This window comes from Haliaeetus albicilla, chromosome 13, assembly GCF_947461875.1.
Source record: "Haliaeetus albicilla chromosome 13, bHalAlb1.1, whole genome shotgun sequence".
Lineage (NCBI taxonomy): Eukaryota > Metazoa > Chordata > Aves > Accipitriformes > Accipitridae > Haliaeetus > Haliaeetus albicilla.
In genome coordinates this window covers 24293887-24314771 of record NC_091495.1, presented here as the reverse complement: position 1 = coordinate 24314771, position 20885 = coordinate 24293887, and the positions used below count along the sequence as shown (strand labels likewise).

At 37.2% G+C, this 20885-nt stretch overlaps 1 protein-coding gene across 5 annotated transcripts in view; it reads right to left on the bottom strand.

The window, feature by feature from the left end:
* The window catches only part of HEATR5B (HEAT repeat containing 5B), a 61230-nt gene that overhangs the window by 25004 nt on the left and 15341 nt on the right, over positions 1-20885 (bottom strand). For all 5 annotated transcript variants that reach the window (XM_069800504.1, XM_069800508.1, XM_069800505.1 and 2 more), the window contains exons 12-24: positions 20127-20279; positions 19734-19833; positions 18893-19002; positions 17940-18103; positions 15136-15311; positions 14102-14207; positions 12165-12355; positions 10480-10639; positions 7446-7635; positions 5908-6077; positions 3438-3582; positions 2303-2542; positions 204-455 (exon numbers count right to left, since the gene is read on the bottom strand). In XM_069800504.1, the coding sequence (XP_069656605.1) occupies positions 204-455; positions 2303-2542; positions 3438-3582; positions 5908-6077; positions 7446-7635; positions 10480-10639; positions 12165-12355; positions 14102-14207; positions 15136-15311; positions 17940-18103; positions 18893-19002; positions 19734-19833; positions 20127-20279 (2157 nt within the window). The remainder of the gene's footprint in view (positions 1-203; positions 456-2302; positions 2543-3437; positions 3583-5907; positions 6078-7445; positions 7636-10479; positions 10640-12164; positions 12356-14101; positions 14208-15135; positions 15312-17939; positions 18104-18892; positions 19003-19733; positions 19834-20126; positions 20280-20885) is intronic.

The window sequence follows — 20885 nt, the reverse complement described above, 5'->3', positions numbered from 1 at the left end:
TATGGTAACTACAGTGGTTATACAACTACAGTTTTATTGACTTTTGTGGGCCATTTCCTTTGTTTTTAACCATTCAAGTGAAAGGGTAACTGCTTATATTTTTTTCTTGGTTGTGTAATCTTAAGCTGTAAAGCTGTAAAAAGGTGTCAAAAATAAAATAAAAAATTAAAAACAAAACCAAAAAATGTACATTCTGTAATTACTTTTTGGGTTTTTAAGTCTGGCTGAACGAGCCAGTGCCAGATCAAAGTGCGCCTTGTTCGCATTCTCACACAGCATGATAACTCGGCACAGACAGTCTGCTGCAAACACACGAGTTGCCCAGCGAGGTGCTACAGAAGGCTTGGATTTATCCTCTTCGCCCAAGGTGGTAAACATTGTATCGTCGTCCATCTCATCCTTCTTCTCGGATTCTTCATCCTTCCCTCCGCCCAAGGGAGCAGCAGTGCTCATGTCTATAAGAGTGAACAATTAAAAAAAAAAAAATAATCCCACTTTTGCAATCCATAGAAGACAGCTAAGGACATATTCAAGCCTTTCCTTACACTCTGATTCAAAACAAACTGATACTTTTGTTGAAACAACAACATTTGAAAAATGTTGAAAGGCATAGGAATATCAGTAAACAAAATGTTTTTCACCTCTAATCTGGGCTATATTACCCTTTATTTAGCTTAAATTATATGAAATAAATTCCTGTACCGTTAATTCTCCACAGATACCAACTACAGCTGAATCCCATATCCAGACTTCTCAGCTGTGAAAATTAATCTATTAAATTGCCAATAAACAGGGTAAGGAGATTACCAGGCTCAGAACCAAAGAAAGCTTGGCTTTTAACTATTCAGCTCCTGTTTCAAGTAAAAGCTAGAGTGCATGTTAAACGAACAAAACTAAGAAGTTCCATGCCATGGGACAGATACACAACCAAGTTGGCAGTTTATGGCACACACAAATGTGTTTAACATTCAAGAAATTCTTTTCTCTAGGTGTGGCTGTGAGACTTCATTTCAGAAAATAAGATTACCTCAGGGATCACATTAAAAAAAAACCAAAATCCAAACAGGGACAAAACCCAGCTCATCAAACATGCATATACACTTCTACTATTCAAAAATGAGAACATAAAATCTCAATGACAAGGTCTAAATTACCAAAATGCCAAGATACTGACAAAAATTACTCTGGCAATAATTAGAGGAAAATGAGAAGAAGTTATTGCAAGGGTAACCTAACCCACCCCAACTAAGGCATGCTTCTTAGAAAGTCTAAATTTAAGCAGATGAAGAGCCAAGACATTCAATAAAGAAAGAGGCTATGGTAAATCAAACATGGATGACGTCAATTCACAAGAAGAGTGTTTTCAGAAGGCATCCAGGACCTTATGTGCTTAAAAAGCAAACCAGATTTTGTTCATATGCCAGTTAGTTGGATCAAAGGAGTTCAACATGAAGTTGCTGGCTTAAAATACAGCTGAGAGAAATTTATTTAAATATGGTTCTCTCAGAGTTTATTTCACCTACTAATAAATAAATAAGAGATTGGACAACCATGTTAAAAACTTTAAAACCCATCCCACATGAAATAAGAAAAGGACATGCCAACTTCAAACTCAGGAAACGAGGTCTTTCTCACTGGGCAGATATATGGTAACTACATTGCATAAAGAAATCATTGGTAGCATTACTCATCAGTAGACATAAAGCTGGCAACATTTAGAAAGAGCTTCAGGATGAACTCACAGTATGCCAATAAACAAGTATAAATGCAAGGGAAATGAGCAGAATCTGCATCACAACCATCCTATAAGCTGAAAAACAGGAATAAGGTCTCCGAGGACAAGATCTGTGCAAACAAGTCCGCAAAGCTGAACAACAAGCAAAAGTTTCATCACCATGGTAACCCATCATCACATCAGTAACTCACAAAACCTCATAAAAGAAAGGTCAGAGTGTGTACAGCACCCCTCTTTCTGTATGGTCCTGATGTATAAAGGCTAAAAAGAATATGAGTGCTTTCACTAAGATACTAAAATGTGAGAGTAATAATCACACTGCTTCTCTGCTGGAAATCCTACTTCAAGGCAGCTAACTTTCTAATCTTAAAAGCAATATTCTAAAACTTAACATAACATTGATGGTTTCTTCTTTCTAAGGAAGTTTTAATGTGCTATAATCAAAGTTCTATATATAATATAAGCTACATCTTCACTAGGATAAAAGACTAGCTCCAAACAAATATTGCCAGAAGATGCTAATCTAAGGACGTACTGTCGTTTATGTGAACACGATAGAACACTTACCACTGGAAGCTGCAAGGACATCCTTACAAAGCATTAGCCAGTGAGAAAGGTTTTCTACTGCCAGTGATGAAAGCATATGTCCCAGAGTATCGTGGATATCTGAGCACAACTTCCGATCAGTCTCCCGATCCAACATTCCAAAAAGGACACCTTCGAGGCCTGTCTCTGTTATATTAACCCCCTGATGCCGGGAATGAGCATCTCGCCGAGAACCAGCTCCTGGTGTGAAAGGATTAATATCTGCAAAGCAATAATGAGAAATCTTTTCTGAAACCACTAACTCAGTTTTAGAATTTGGAATAACAGACTAGAATTGGACATTGTGTATTTGTGTACAAACAGTTCAGGCAATGATACACCAAGATGTTACTGGATTTCTTCTGAATTAACACCAGAAAGATTTTAATACAGCAATTAATGTAATTTATTTTCTGCAAGGCAAGTAACACCTCCTAGTATTACTTCAAAAACAAACAAACAAACAAAAAAACCAACCCCAAACCAAACGTCTCTCTCTTCAAGGTACATACCCCATGAATTTGTAAAAACCCCTAATAGTACTGGACTCTAAAGAATCTTTCCAGAGACAGACTTAACTCGTGTGATTTAATACGAATAAGATCACGATTCTGTGTTTTTATGAAGACTGTGCTGATCAACACTGTTGAGACTCCCGTTTTCAGAATAAAATGATACATGTAAGAATTGAACCAACCAGCAAAGTCCACAGGCTTTGCAGACGTGCTGCTAACAGAATATAACACAACCAGGTATCTCAATCAAAGAGCATACAATTAAGTTAATTTTCAAAAGAGCAAGACCTAAAGTACCAGAAAAACTGTAAAATGTTTCCGCTGCAGATACCCCGTGCTCCCTATCTGATTGCCAGTCTTAATGGGGCAGAGAATTTTAAGTCTGAACTTTACAAAAAGCTAAATGACAAGTGAAATTCAAGAGGTAAGCAGGTGTGTGGACAGAGGTTATTGGAGCTGGAAGGGACAGTTTTAGGATTTTTTTTCTGTTGTTGTTGGGGGGGCGTGGTTTTTTTTCTCCCCCTCTCTGAAAGCAAACCACATATAAACACACATATGTGTGCTCAACTGTTACGAAAAGGCCACATGAAAGAAATACTTACTGATGCCACTGCTTTCTTTGTCTCCAGCATTTTTTGCTAAGCTCATGGCATATTCACATACTTCTGCTGCTTCCCTCTGAGCAAGCTGTCGTAAACATGCAACTGCAGCCCGGCGAAGCAGCAAGTGGGAACTGCACAAATGAACCTAAAATTCAGAACCATTACAGGTGAGTGAACTGCTGCACCCCCACATCAATAAATCAGCGCTGCTGAGGACTAACAGCATTCTACTTTTCAATTATATGCCCATGTGTGAGCTGCTGGGTACCAAGCTCTTTACAAGATCTTGAAAGTTCAGAAGCAAGCACTTTTTATAATGTAAGAATATGAAAATATACAGAGCTGACAGCTGTTATCTGGTTAAAGAGATAAGAGCTTAAATATTGCAACTATTGTGCCAGTGTGATTTAGACTAATTATACTTTCCAATCTGTGACACTCTTCAGTACTACTCAACCTCATATTCTGCTATAGCTGTAAATCACATTCTTTTAAACAAAAAGCCATCATCAGATGCACCACACATGACAGCTATCATAAAAACTTCTATTTCAAACTTGTAACAGAATTTATAGTGCAAGTTTTTATAAGTGCCTCTCAGTAAGACAGCTTGCTAACCAACACTGGCTTCTAACTCCTTTTGAATCACCTCAAGTACAAGCAAATATTTTTCTTATAGAAGAATTGTACATGGTCCCTATTTTCCTGAGAAGTAGCTGCACAGAGAACTGTATGTTTTTCCACAGTGGAAGAGAAGAGTGCTCTTTAAGGAACACTGATTCTTTATTTACCCTGGGGAATTTGTTTTTAATAAACCAAATACACATTTGCTTTCTTGGTATTAGGTTATTATGTGGATGGAAATTGCTTTCCTAAACGAAAGGGTTGTATAGTTTATAAAGCACTTTAACAGCAGATCTTTGTTCCACATATGCATATACAAGATTTTAGTCCTGAAAAAAACCCCAGACTTTAAAGAACTTCTAAATATCACAGTGAGGTTGTTTTAATGGAACTAAAATACATAACATTTGGGGGATTTAATTAATGGAAAGAGTATTCCCCGTTTTAAGTTACAAAGCAAACAACTAGTGGTTATGAAGGCAATGCAGGAAGAAGAAATGAAACTACATTGTGGAACTGGGTGGTTTGATTTTGATACGTGACATTAATTCATTAATTCCATTCAAAAGTGAGTTAGAAAGCAATGAAGAGTTTGCTAATGGGGCAGATAAGGCAGACCTTGCCTACAAATCTATGTATTTGCAGTATAAAAAAATACACAAGACAATTCAGAGGAAAACTCATCAAACTAAGTATGACTTGGAAATAAGGAATATGAAAAAAAGAGAAGGAAAATAGCTTTTGTTTAGCAGGGGACCATAAAGGAACAGGAAAGAGACAGCAGAAAACCCTGGGAAAAGTTTTCGAAATAGCACTAGTCATTCCTGTATGAACTTTATTGTCTGTAATATTAACCACTGGTACTTACAGAGTAAATGGCTATAGGGATTGTTTGTCATGTTGTACATTGTATTCATACAAAAGGGTCTACCTACTTTTGGGTACGTTGCACCCCTTTCATGCACAATTTTGTGAAAGGACAAGCGACAGATTCTGGGAACACACTGCAGTCTCAGGAGTGCTCCGCCAGGGGTGAGGAGCAAGGGTCAGTGTGGAGGGGGAAGCATGTAACAATGAGAGGATGCCCTAGGGAAAGTCTGGATTGCAGATTAAGAAAAAGGTCCAGTGTTGACATAAGTAGGATTGCACTCCTTCAGGTAACAGAGAACCACCAGTTCCACAAAGAACGACACAAAGAACTTTGCAAAACATGCAACAGACATTAGGGAGAAGCTTTTCAAATTTCTCAGTATCGAACTGCTGAACCCTCTAAAAAATAATTTTAAAAATAGTAATAATAGAACCCCCCCCAACCACCCACAGACAACACCTTTCCTCTTAGTCATATTTGGTATGTTTTGGGTTCCAGCCTCTGCCTCGCTTCCAGGCTTAAGCCAGGACTTGCTGACAGAACACTAATGGAGGGAGAAAGCAACGCTAACAGCAGCAGCACAAGAATTTGAATGTCAGCATCTACTATGCTGACAGTGGTAAAATAAATCCAGAATCTCCTGCCTTCCCCAACTCATTTCCTTCTGTGCATGCAATCAGTTGGAGGAAACAGAGCATTTCAGCATCTTTTTACTCAGTCATATTATATATAAATGCTTGCTCTCTTGTGCTCTCTAGGGTGAAAAGAGAATCAGACCCTATGACTACAATTTGGGCAGCATTCCAAAAAGATCTAAAATGGCTTGGGGACAGACATCCTTTTATTGCACTCCAGTGTTTTTGCAAATGTGACTTGCTCATTACACATGGGTATCCTTGCTAAGTACTTGTCCTGTCCTCTGCTAAGCATGTACATAAAACTTTGAGGAACAAAAGGGATGCATTTTGTACTCACACAAAGACTGGGAACCAGACTGGACAGGTTGACATGCCGTGGTGCAAACATATGAAGCTGCTGGAGGCAGGATATGGCAGCTGCCTGAACAAGCGAGTCTGAATGGTCTTGTGTGATTGCACATCCCACCAAACAGGAAGAACGGATTGTTGAAATTGTAGCTCCGTTACCTAATGAGGTAATAAGATACCCTTAACACAGCAAAATCTTTGTATGACAACGGTAGGCTTTAAACCTTTGAGAAACAAGAATTCTTAATGCTTCAGAATTCACATACTAACATTCAACTTTTCTGAATTCCTACCGCAAATTAGTATCTACACAACTTCACAGAAACATTACAGTGTTCCAGTACCTCTTTTAGCTCAGTTAAACAATGTCCTGTCCAAATGAAATTTTCGATCAATGATCGTAAGTCAGAAATATTTTGAGAGTATCTTCCCAGGACATGAAACCACTAAAACTATCTGAGTTTAAATTTTCAAAGTCTCCTTCATTCTATACCTGTGGGCAACATTTCATGGACAGAACCATTTCCTAAAATATCAAGTAACACTTAAGCTAGCATACACATATGCAGGTGGTTTTAGTTAGCTCCATTAGATGAGTTGCACCACACTAATAGGACAAGCATTCAAAAGAACAGTATTTAATTTGAAAAATAATCCCATTCTGTATTTTAAGAATTAAACTGCATCAGGTTTATAAAAAATCTTGAATTGCAGAAAAATGTAACCTGCAGAAGACATTCTATGTAAGTTGTTGTTTATTTAAAAAGTTAATGACACTCTAGATCAAAAGGTTAACACACAGCAAGCAGACACACAAGTTCAATTAAACCATCTAGAAATTTTTCATAACTAGAAACTTAAGTCTAGTTATTTAGAGTTAAAACTTCACTAGTGGCTGTCCTGCTGGCACTGCATCACAGACCATCCTATAAATATCACTAAAAATCCCAGTTAGACAAAGTTACAAATCTGTGGTTTTGCCATCTGAGACACAGAATTTTAGATACAGTGTTTGGCATGACAAGATCTTATTCTCTACAGTAGTAAGGTACAGTGATCTAAAAGTATGAAGAATGAGTGGCAATGAGTTATAGTTCACAGTATTATCAATTATGTCAAACTTAAGCTCTTGCCATCAGTTAAAAAATAAAATCACCACGTATTGAAAAAGTGGAGGAAAAATCTTGCCTCTTGCCCCACCTATACACAAAAATATACACAGCAAATTATGCAGCAAGAGTGTTTTTCATCTTTTACCTACCATGCAAATTTGCCATTAGCCAGAACACCATACATCACTGCAATTTCTTTATACAAATCTCAAACTGCAGACAAAAAAGCCCCCAAAAAGCCCCACAAGTAAGTTCAGAAGTGAGGTTGCTTGCAGGACTGTAACTGACTTTGTCAACATCCCTCCCCTGCCTGCAACTGCAACAAACAAAAATGTATTTTCTTCCATTTAAGATTGCAATATATTATCTTTATACAAGTTAGATTTTTTTGTTTGCTCTTCAAATTCCCACTAACCTTGCAGCTCAGGCCCAACAGTAGTTATTATAGCTCCAAGACATCGGCCTAAGCATTGATGTACTTCCGTATGTGATGGTGGAACAGTTAAGAGCAGAGTAAGAACTAGAGAAAGCGTTGGCTCCACATAGCCACGGTACATTGGTCCACTAGAATCTACTATCAGGGCAAGTGAATGGAGAGACCAGGTCTATCAAAAAAACAAAGGAATATTTTTCAGTAATACATTCAGGAAATTTAAACAATTTTGTATGCAGACTGAGCCTAGATCTGTATGTCCTTGCTTAAACATGTCTAGTTAGCCACTCTGACTCCAGAAGTGTTTCAAGGGTCTCAGAATCTCAGGCAATCACCTGGGAGTTCAAATATCTCTAGCATACTCTTTGGCTATCGGCAGTTTTGGGGATAATGGAGATGCAGATGACAAAGAATTTGAGCAAAAAAATGGTTAGGCACTTTGAGGAAGAAGAATCCAAACACAAACACCACACCCACTTTATAAAAAAGGAAAAAAGAAGAGTGACTCTTAAGACAGGAGAAAGACAGAATCATTCCACTGTAAAACTGGATGTAGAGTCTGAAATGGGCAGGTGACAAAGTCCTTAGTGGGGAGTGCCTTTGACATTCCAGTAGAAACTGATTTTCAAGACAAGTTGAAAGGTCCACATGCATGTTCTAATTAATTTTCTTATTAGATGGTGCAAGAGAAGAAAGCAGTGATGTTCAAAGGCAGTGTACTACAGGATGAGAAAAAAAAAGGTGAAAGATCAACCTATTTCAGTTGCAAGATAAGTAAATAACAAAAGAGCAAAATAATTTATTGTAATTGTCAAAGCAAGAAGTGGGCAAGGGGACAGTCTTTTTGGTCACTGATGTTTTGTAGGAAATGAATTCCCCTGACAGACCTGAAAGCATTAGCTGTCTCTCCGTAATATCTTACTAAATTATCTTATTTCAGAATCTTCTTCCATTAAATGGAATTGCAATTGCACCAAAAAGACTAAGTTAAAAGAATATTATGGTTAAAAGCTAGACTCTTAGGAATGAGCTGGAAAACCTGCCTTTAAAACTGCTCTTTTTTAATCCTCTCTGATTCAACCCAAAAACATTAGCACTAGCAATCATGTAACTACTTCTACAGTCCTAACAACATGGTAGCACATTACAGCTTACCCTTTCATTCCTGCAAATTTCCGTTACTCGTATTCCCATACAGTTTTTGTGTATCCATACTGATCTGGTGAGGGATGAGGTTGCAAAGCTTAGCTTTTCACAGTGGCCTGGTGTTGTATTCTCAATAGAAAATAAGGTAGGTATGCAAGTTCCACCTGGCCTTCCCCTTTATACTTCATATTTTATTCATAGAGCAGCAACTCTTTCCATTTTGTTTTTTAACTGAATGTTACACAATTATATGCCTCAAAATTACTTAGTCATATGTGAAATAAGTTACACATGCAAACTGAACTTTGTCTTACCTTAAATCAACTAAGGAAATTTAAGAGACTTTGAATTGTATTTATAGATTATTATTTTTTAAACATTATCTCCAAACAAAACTAGGCTCTTTTTCTCAAGTGATAAGCTTGATTCTTTTATTATTTTTTATTGCCCTGAGGAAAAGAAATAAGAGGGTACTCTAGTACATGTTCTATCAAGGTAACAATTTAAACCAAGGCACAAATATGATTCTGTACAGTTACTCGGGCTTCAGCTTCTCAATCTGTGTGTATAAAGTGCCCCTACTCATGGGGGGCACACAACTTCCTGCTACTAAAAACATAATAGTCAGTCACTATTCCAGATAATTGTTTCCTTGCAGTAACTTGTGAAAAGAATGACAACAAATTACCTGTTATATCATGCAATTACACCATAATCTTTGAAGAACAGTAATTACAGACAAGACACTTGCTTTTACTCAAAAAAGGTTTGGTGTGTGTCCCCCGCCTTCTGAAGTAATTCTTTTATTCTAGTGCTTTGATAGATTTCATTGCTGGATTAAAAAAAAAAAAACCCAGCACTTTTCCCTCTAATATTCAACTTCTTACTGTAAAGACAGATGTACTGGTCCATCTAGCCCTCTCTTCTCCTTACAGCAGCAGCCACAAACATGCTTAAGGGAGAGTAAAGACATACCAAGACAATCACGCCTCAAATTTCTCCTGGGAGAGTAAAGACAGCATATTCCCCCAAATTTCAAGTATTTTCAACTTAGGCAACTTTCTGAACTGTGCAGTGTGTATACATATTCAACTCTAAAGGCAACGCTCTTTCAGCAGCGTGTTTAGTCCCCTTTTTACTCTACCAGCAACTTTTAGCAGTCAAGTTGTCCTCATGAGACACGACATCTTTATAGTCCATAGTGGATAGAAACCCCTCCCCGCCTTTGCCTTGTCTTGGACTTGGCCCCTAACTGCAGCTTAGCTTGCAACACATTTTTGTTGGCATAATATAACCCCCCAAAGATGATGTACTGCCATACTGTGTTCACAGTATCGCATATACGGAAATTACTTGGCAAAGAAAACTACTGCTGATCGCCTGAAACTCCAGTAACTGATCACGTTAACCGTTAGCCAGTTATTAAAAACTTTAGTTTAGGCAGCTAAAACTCCAGTAACTGATCACGTTAACCATTAGCCAGTTATTAAAAACTTTAGTTTAGGCAGCTAAGGTACAACTAACACACTGTGCTTTACAATTACAGTCAGTTAGGAATACGCCCACAGTGAATTATTCTGGCTCAGCTGACAAGCAGACACTTGTCCATCTGAATTAACGTGACCACTTCCAACTGCCTCCCTAACTAACAGTAAGGTTACATTTTAATTGCAGTACATATTTGGGATTCTGTATTGTAAGAGTTTAGAAGGAAAGTTCCGCTTTCTTCATGCTCCCTGGCACATCCTACATCCATATGATTTGGCTTACACGTGACAATCTCTATTAAAGAACATGCGAACAGGTAATTTAATTTTCAGTTTTTATCCTGAACATTTTAAAGTAGCTTTGTGGTGACTGTGTTTTTTACCTGGACTTCAGGAGATGTTCCATCTTGTGCCAAAGCCAAGAGAATACTGACACTAGTTTTCAGATGCTGTCCAGAACCTATTCCACCAACATACCGATGGAGACAGCCCAGAGCCAAAGAATGGCCCGTTCTTGATACAACATCTCGAGCAGATTTTAACCTATCAATGTTTAAATAAAAGGAAATCATGTAATTCACTAAGTTTGTTACAAAGAACCCTTCAAGTACCAGAACAGTTCAAATGACTTTGCAGGCCACCTTACAAGATCTTGAGAAGCCTTAACAACAAAAGCAAAAATAAGGTACTTAATCCATATTGCTATTAAACCAGATTACATATAAGGCAAGTGAAAAAAAGAAAAAAAGATATATTGGTTTTTTATTTAGTTGTTTTCTTTCTTCCTGGTCAGAACTTGACATTTTAGATGAAGAAGAGTTTTGGAAGTGAAAGAATATAAGAAAATTTTCTAGTGTTTACTCATCTTTCACAGCAGACTAATTTAATAATCAGAAAAGTCACTGCTAGACCACTGCAGTGCAAAGGAATCAAGAACGGAAAAATGACAACACATACTGAGAAATGACACAGAAATCCACAGCTATGTCTTCCACTGCAAAGTCAACTGAATAACTTTTTAATACAGCTGTTTTCTTCTACAGCTGAGTTCTATGAGTTTTCCAATAAAGCTTTTTTTTTTTAAAAGTGTTTTATTAATGAAACTAAACCACAATGAATAACATTCTGAATGACCTAGTTGTATGAAGTAGTGACTTGTTGAGTATTTGCCATAATACTTCTACTTCCAAATGCACATCACACAGTAACTTTTTAATTAAAACCTTTTCAGGGAGGTGGAGAAGAGAGAGAAAAGAAAGATCCTAATTCGTATATCAGAGGCAAGCATGCTCTTACCGATTAGTTAACAACAAAGTAAATGCAAATCTCAAATATAAAAAAAATTACTTAACAGATTGGCAACCATTAACAACTTGACTCCTAGGTAAGAAACCAAGGAAACAGTCCCAGTAATTGAAATTCAAGGAAAGACAGTAAAGATGATGTACTTTATTACAAGATGAAATGATGCGAAAAATTGAATTACCCAGAGGTAGGAGAGCTGGACTGAGGCTATGTGCATACAGCCTGGCCAGCCAAAAACATGGGCTGCAGCCCTGAGGCACATGCATTCTGATTCACAGACAGGCTGCTGTCTTAAATTTAAACCAAAAATTGGGAAACTGTTATATCTACCAGACATCTTTCTAAAGACCTGAGATTAACAACAGAATATGGAAAAAAATTACAGGCCAGTAGAGAAGTTAAATCAATATGTAAAGAGGATGTCTTGATGAAACAGAACCACTATCACACAATTCATATTACAGACATACTTAATGTAAGCTGCATTTATCTATCTGAAGCAGTTTAGTCACCTTCAAGTAACTCATCAAAAACTATTTATTGGTATCAGTTCACATTCCAAGTAGTTTAACAACTCAGCTTTTATTCCTGGAAGAATCACATAAAATAAATCAAAAAGAGAAGACTGAGAAGGTTTGTTAGATCTACATAATCACAGCAATCAACCATGAAGACAAGAGAATAATCAATATGGTATTTAGTAATCTTCCAAACTACGTTAAATTATATTTTTATTTCCTTTTCTGAATCAAAACCAACTTACTTATCAAAACTGTATTGAGCCATTCTAGCAATGAAAGAGGCTTCTCCAACCACTTGAGCCATTCTGCCAAGAGCTTCACCTGCTGCACATCTCAAAATAGGGTTAGGATTATCAAGGGCACCCATTACCAGCGTCAGAGCAGATTTGCGGACTTCTTCTGGTCCTAACGTGCTTTTATTCTCAGCTAAACCCTACATGAAAAAAAAGAAGAAAAAAACATTCCAAAGCAAGGGAGAAAGGGAAGACATAAGAGCAATTTTACTATATTTGAGATCTTCAATTAAAAATGATGTACTTTTGTTTAAATTTGTGGTCATTTATCCTAAAATATACTGGTTGAAAATATTTAAAACTCAAAATCAACAGCATACTCAGTCTTATGTTTGCCAACACTCTATGTCACATACAGGAAGACCTGTTGCACTAGTCTTTTTTATCAAATGCATTACAGTGCTACATGCACCCTAGTGCTACTGAATCTGAACTAGCTTTACACAGGATACCCCAGGAAAAAAGAGAAGCTTTAAAATCTAACGGCAACATCTCTTTATGTCAGACAGGAAAACCACAGCTGAGTTATGTTTCTGCAAGAATCACTTAATCAAAGACATTTTGGGTACATGAAAATATGTTTTTCTTAACAATCACTTCTTTGCAAACATTTACACAGCCTGTTAGATGGACATTCTACAGAACAGTAACACTAAACACAGCTTCTGCAGCTTCTTTGGTTCCAATATTTCATTAATAGGACATCACTTCTCGCTACAACTTTCAAGAAGCCTTTTACTTTGGAAAAAATTATCAGACACGTGAAGTACAAACACTGCATGTATTATAGAGGAAGAAGTTGATGGCTCTACCACAGATTCTCATTTTCTGTTCTGAAATCCTCATTTCAGCTCAATTTTGGCAATTCTTTGGCCATTTGGCATGGCATGGGAAATTCCAGGCATCGGTCTCAGAATCTACTTTTCAACTTGTAGCAATATGATTCACGTTTCTAAGAACAACGCAAGGAAGAGAGGTGCTGTTTTGCCCATCATCCAAGGACATGGAACCCTGGTAACAATTAGCTTGAACTAGGCAGCCATTTTTTGTATGGCAAAAGTCAGACAAGAAGAAACTCATCCAATCTTTAATTACAGGCTGGCAGTTCTACAAGGGTAGCTTCCTCAGTGCACAGGACTTACGTGCTCTGAAGAGGAACAAGGATGACAATGATAGCTGTTGTCCAATGGATTCATGAATTGGAAACTATACAAAACAGCATCAGGAAAAAAACTAGAAATGCCTTAAGAAATTTTACTAGTAGAAAGAAAATCCTATACTCTTAAGACACCATTCTAACAAAGCCATGAGGCAATGCAAGTCACTGAAACCAAGTATTTCTCAGGAATATTATTTGCTGTCTAGCTTCCTGACTTGATGGCATGAGGTTGGATTTCCAAGTGTAGATAGAGAACACAGAGCTGTAACTGAAGTCAGTGGGACTGGACATAAGCATCTAGAATTCTATGCAATACTAGAGAGTCTTAAGAAGGAAAAATTAAGACATCCAAAACAGAAACCCAAATCTGTTTTTATTTCCATGAACCTCATCTGTACAATACTCTATGACACATTTTTGAGTATATATGGCAAAGTACTTAAATCCATGAGTACAGTGCAAATAAAACTATATGATTGTAAAAGAAAAAAAAAGTCTGAATACTAATAGAATGCTGACTACATCAGCCTCATCTGTTCTCTGTACTGATACATGCAGACAAGAGCTCATGCTAGTATCTAAAAAATTTCAATTTTGTTAGTTTCAAACTTTTGAATGTTTAAGTGGTAACTTTAGTAATGTTGTTCTAACAGCCTTTTGTATTGAATACAAATCAATGAATCAAACTGATGAACTTTAGCATCCATTACAAGTTTGCAAGTTTTACCTTCAAGGCACTAAGAACAGCAGTAAAGATATTAAGTTGCACAGCTTGCTGGCGAACACCTTTAGCCTGCTTGACACATTCAGCGAAGTGATCCAACATCTGTAATCTAAAACAAAGGAAAGAATGCAATTTAAGTGATATTCTTTTGAAATACAAACTAAAACACAGCTGGTAAAAAAACGCACACAACAAGAAGGCCTTTTAAGTTCAGTCACAGAATTTATGTTTCAGGGGCTGCAGAAGGTATTCACTTTAGGTAGAAAGGGTAGAGTCACTCTGAAAGTCCCTCGGCTGGTTCTTTTAGCTCATCCACAAATGTTTACTATTCCCTTTGAAGAAAACACCACCAAGAGGAAGTGAGTCTTCAGATATATTTGGCTGTATAACTAGAAAGCTATTAGGACAAGAGTAGAAAAATACTGCCTCTCCACTACCATTCAAAATAGTGTTACCCTCCATATTCCATATCTGAAATGCGTCTTAGAGAAGCTTTCATTCTGTGCTCAGTGACAAATTAGCTAAACTGAATGACAAATGTAGTCCTGACAACTCATAACTCTGCAAAGGTAATGTGGAACACAAAGGAAAATAAGACGAATTCCATTCCCTCTTTCTCATCACACATAAAATCATTTGCTGAGTATAAACCAAACGGTCTTACTCGTGGAAGCCAAATGAAATTCAAAGGATGCCATTGCTAAGTTTTCAAGGCTGATTTGAAGTTAGTTGCAATGGATATTTTTGCAGGAAATTTTGGTTGCAGGAGACATTAGTATCGTTAAATACAGTAAGAGGAAAGAAGAATCTAGTCTCCACCTCTGAACCCTCATCTTCAAAACTGATAAAACTGAGGAAATCACCTTATTTCTGAACTGGGTACACACATTCTGGAATCGTGAGACACAAAGAACACCAAATACTGAACTTGGAATTTAAAAACACTTGATATCAAAGTAGATTCTTATTTCAAGAAAAAAAATCAAAACATAATACTAACCAGAGGACTCTGAAATTGAACACTGATATAAACTGACCTATGTTTGTAAGAGACATGAGGAAAAACCACACCAAAGAGAGCCACAGATGCATCGATGACAGATACTCCTAAAGGAAGGGGACCAGGTACAGCTTCACCAGCAGGGATGCGTAGATAAATAGAAGATGGATCATGTTCCAAAGCACCACTTCCAGATGCACTGTTTGGCTGAAGCTGCAAAATGCCACATAATATAAACACCTCTGCATATATGTTCACACAAAAAATTTGGAACTCAAGATAACCAAAACACTTAAGGAAGCATCTGTCCTGGTTTCAGCTGGGATAGAGTTAATTGTCTTCCTAGTAGCTGGTACAGTGCTATGTTTTTGAGTTAGGTATGAGAAGAATGTTGATAACACTGATGCAACAGTTGTTGCTCAGTAGTGTTTAGTCTAAAAGTCAAGGATTTTTCAGCTTCTCATGCCCAGCCAGCGAGAAAGCTGGAGGGGCACAAGAAGTTGGCACAGGACACAGCCAGGGCACCTGACCCAAACTGGCCAAAGGGGTATTCCATACCATGGGACATCACATCTAGTGTATAAACTGGGGGGGTGACGGTGGGGAATCGCCGCTCAGGGACTAACTGGGTGTCGATCGGCAGGTGGTGAGCAATTGCACTGCGCATCGTTTGTACATTCCAATCCTTCTATTATTGCTGTTGTAATTTTATTAGTGTTATCATTATTAGTTTCTTCTTTTCTGTTCTATTAAACTGTTCTTATCTCAACCCAGGAGTTTTACTTCTTTTCCCGATTTTCTCCCCCATCCCACTGGGTGGGGGGGAAGTGAGCGAGCGGCTGCGTGGTGCTTAGTTGCTGGCTGAGGTTAAACCATGACAGTATCTTAGAACAACAACAAAGCTTACAAACACCTGAATGCAACTATGGTGTCCCCATGCATATGCACACTAGCATTTACAGGGACAGCTAAATTCCCGAGGGCCAAAGCAGTTAACAGCTGGATAAATGCATAAACTATCACTCCTGGTAGTAAGAGATGGAAGTTAGAGAAAAGCAGATTAATTCTGGTACAAATAGTAGCTTCTCAATCACTGGCTACGAAGTGACATTTCAGAAAAAAGGTTATTCATTCACTCTCTGAGCATTGAGTTACAATAAAGTATACTAAACAATCAGTTTTGGCTGTAGTGATTTCCTACACAGAAAGATTTAGAAACAGTACTAAAATTACTAACATTCCTATCATCATGAAAATACTTCCTAACCATCACTCTTTCAGGAAACACAATTAAACAATCATCTATTTTCTCTGAAGAAAACTTATTTTCATAACTTGTTAATTATTTAATCATGAAATAAAATTAGAATTGAGTAGCTCTGTATTCTTAAAAGGCCAGAAAACAGAGAAAACATCTGTTGAAACCTCCATATCACTAAAAAATAAAATGTGACCAAGCACAAGAGAATCCTGTGATGCACTGCAGGGCCTCAGTTACCAACACTGGCACTTTTACAGGTTAGAGGTTAAACAAAGGGCGGGCTGGGGGGGAGGAAGGGGCATGGGGAGAGGCGTGTCCCAGAAAGCTCTGTGGATTGAAGACTGAACTGGAAGTCTACTATGTCCACCACAACAAACAAGGGAAGTTTATAAAATCCTTTTTTCACTTTGACATGCTGATCTTTCCTCTGAAACAACAGTTTCCCATTGGGTTCTCACACTTGGTATCAGTCTTGGGTTTTGGATCTGCTCAGTCAAGACAGCTGCCTTCTGAGAAACCTTGCCGTTATTAGATAGGCTGTGGCAAAGAGGCATTTTCAGCTCCCGCCTTCTTACACCAAGAAATTTCTCAGAAGCTATGTTGCAAAGTTTATGATGGTACAGTTCAGCAAGTGATCCTAACAGTCAGCTGTCTAGGGAATACAGTTCACTGGGAAATCAAAAATTAGAACAGAATTATGAAGACAGAAATAGGTTGGTGTGTATACCCAGATGGACAAACATTTTTTTCTCCATGTCATTAAATCCTGAAATATATGAGGGTAATAGGCTTGCAAAGAGGCAGCCAGCCCCTTCCTAGTCATCACAAATTAGGAAAGAAAAGAGAAGGGTATTAACAGATAGTTTCCTAAACTATTTAACATTAACAAATTGTTCCCTACGCTACATTTCTTCTGCAAGGGCCATATGAAAAATGATTAACTGGATCAACATTACCAGTTGATCTGAAAAATTTTATTAAGAGAGACCCCCCCACCCCAGCAATACTTGCTTGCTTTTTTAAATTTTTAATTCCTGTTTCAAAGATTCACCTTTTTTAGAAATGCAGCAAATTCCTTATAATGCCAACAAAGTTGTGTCAGCACTTCCAAATGAAATGTCGGATTGCATACTACACCTATAAAACCAGTTAAATCTTGTTTTGCTGTAACACCATTTGCAATACTGCTTTTTTTTTTACAGCAGTTTCATTATAAAACATTTTAAGTGGAACTTACATTACTCCTGGTTCAAAAAAAATATATAAGAGAACAACTGCTAGACTAGGAAGATCAGGGAGTGGGGGGTGGGAGGCAGGGAGTGTTGTTTTATTTTAAAGAAATTAGGTTAGTTCACTAACCACAACCATATGAGTAGGGTTATGCAATTTGTATCTCAGCTGTAGGCAGTTTTTAATCAAAACAGTACACTGTAGATAGAAGGACTTACATCTAACAAACCTCTGAAATAAGACTAAAAACAAGGCATGAAGCTTTAGTTTTAAAAGGCTTCTCCCCCCCCCCCCCACATCACACAGACAGATAGTGCAGATAATTCATTATTCTTCTAGCTTTTTATTACCTGGTCTTCAATTGACTTATGATCTGTTTCCTGCAGCCAAGAGCCAAGAAGAACACTATCATCATAATGACAAAGAGATCTTAGGAGTGATGTGGTTGTATTAGCAGAGTTGTCTGTCAAAGTAAATTCTGCTACCAACTCTCGAAGAAGTGCATTAAATGATCCTGAAAGGATGGACATTAAAAAGAATCATTGCTGCTTCTTACCCAAAACAGTTCAGCTAGCGACCAGAAGTTACAAATCAAAGCATAAACCATTACCTCGATTTTACACGTACCAAACAGAGAAGTAAACCTGACAAGACTAGAGTTGAGAGCAAGGCTTCAAACAAAACCCTGGGCTCCCAATTCCAAATCAGTGTTCTAAACAACAGACTGGGCCATCCCTTCCAGGATGACAATCCAGATTTTGCAAAATTTTGCTCATCCACATGATCATGTAAATGTAATGAATGAACAAAACCAAACAAAAACCAAAAAGCTAATCTGTCAGATCGTGTCAGGTCATGTGACAGTGCCTGGCAATTTAATAATAATAGCATAAATCTGTCTAATAGATCAGGTCAGGTTAAAAAAGAATAAAATACCAGCAACCAAAACTAAATCTTCATTCTCACATCTGCCCTTTGAGTACGCTAAGAAGTAATGTTCTCTATCTTTTAAGTAACAGTAACATAAACCACTTAAATTGGATTTCAGAACATGATCTCCATACCTCTCAATCCTATAAGTGGGACTCTAACTTTTGTACTCTAAGTGTTACTCTAATATTTATGCTCCGTAGTTCTACTGCCAAGACAACATACAGAAGATGAGGAATACAGTACAAGACTCTTGGAGATTCCTAGGATTCTAGTTTGAATCTTCTATCTGCTTCAAAGGCAAGCACCAAAAATACATCAAAAGGAGTAAGCAGAATTTTACTTTAATAAAAATTGTTAAAAATTTATGTACCTTCATATGTCTTCGGAGGTAATAAAGCCAATATATCATAAAGTCTTAAACGGACCATAGCTGCACTAGCTTTGAGATGAGCTCCATGGGCTTTAATTACTGATGGAATGCTATAGAATCAAAATAGAAAAAGAGATAGTCAGAAATATTGCAGCTACTGAAAAGAGTATTTTCAGATTTCTTTTCACAAGGTATGGCTCTAGCCAATACAAGAAAACAATGTTCAGAGAACTACTCTGAGCAAAACTACTCAATTATCAGTACATTTTCAGAGGTAATTGTTTGGAGCAAACTTTTTAAAAGAAAAAAAAAAACCCACCACAAAAAACCCCACACACTGCTGTAAATCAGAGACATGTACCTCCTGCTCAGAAACTCCTATTGTAATTCAGGCATTTGGGGGTGGGGGGCGGTGTAAACCAAACCACAAAACCGACCCCAAAACTGTGGTTTCTCTTTTATTCTGCAAAACTTTTAAAGCCTTTTCATTAGTACATTCCATAAAAGGAGAGTTTATTGATTAACATCTAGTATACCGATATCTTAGTCTTCTCATTTCTTGCACAAGGATAAGCAAACCACGAATTCAAAAGCTCACTGAACTGGAAATCCAAAACACAGTTAAAAGTTACCACGGTAGGCCCTTCAGCACAGGCTATGCCATAATATACTTTTACAAAGCTAATGACCATAAATACAATGCTCATATAAGTTTTTTTCAACATGGACAAGCAGCAACAGCACAGTACTAGGTCAGAATGCAAATTAAAACAAATTAGTTCTAGTATTTCAGGTCTAGGAAAAGACAGGAGTGAATAAAGAGCAAAAACTGCCTACTTACTGCGACATCATTGTCATGGCACATTCTATGGGTGTCATCAATTTCCTGATTACATCCTCAGTAAGGAGCTCAGGACAGTGAGCAACAAAACTTCTCATAGCTAATAACAAAATAGTTTAAATTAAAATTTTACTGAAACAAACAAGTATAAAGCATGAGCAAGATACAGATCCTAAGATAATATCAAAAAAGCAGCAACTAAAAATGTTTATTGAAAGACTGTGTGACATGTTCATAAAACCATATGCCAAAACCAGGTGACATTGATGAAAATCTGACACATTGTACTCATTTTCAAAGAAAGCAGGGAAGTTATGAGAGTTCTCTCTGTAATACTTGGGATCATGTTTTGGTTTACTGCACACTTGTAATGTTGAAGTTTGAAATTCTTACCGCACAGAGCTCCAGCGCGACCTTCCAGTGTTACTTGCCAGGTAAAAGAATCTCCTCTTGCCTTCTCTGCTTCCAACTCCTTCAGAGAACGTGGAAACACGTTTCGCCATAGCAATAACATCTTAGGCAGATGATACCGAACAACGGAAGGACCTATGCAAAAAACATAAAGTGACAGTATAATAAAAACTTGTATTTAACTAAGTGTGAAAAATCTGCCGTGAAGGCTTTTGGTCTTTAAGCTATTTTTCTCTTGTTTCACTTCCCTTCCTTTTCTCCCTACTTGAACAAAGAAAAACAAAGGAAATTCTTTCTTATTTGTAGGTTGAAAGTGTGACAAATAAATAGTATAGGTAAGTCTGTTTGTTGATATCAGTACTAAAAATAGGAAATAGGCAATTCTATACATTGTCATGTAATACGTAACCACTGCCAACTGTCTTTTTACTATCTTTTTATTCTGACTTCTAATTTTTTTATACTACTATTTTGAAGGCAAGCTCTTTAGCCTATCCTAACTTGTTCATAAAATGAGCATAAAAATAACTGACAGTTACTGATTATGTAACTAGTTTAATGGTCAAGTTTAAAGAAAACTTCTGAAAAAGTTCCAGAAGATCCAGGGCAAGCACATTAAATATATATTGGAGAAGGACAACCAAAATAGGGCTACTCTGTTAGAAAAACATGACAATAAGCTGGCAAAAAAGACAGACAATTTAGAGAAGCAAGATGAAACAAAAAATGGTATTTGCTGAG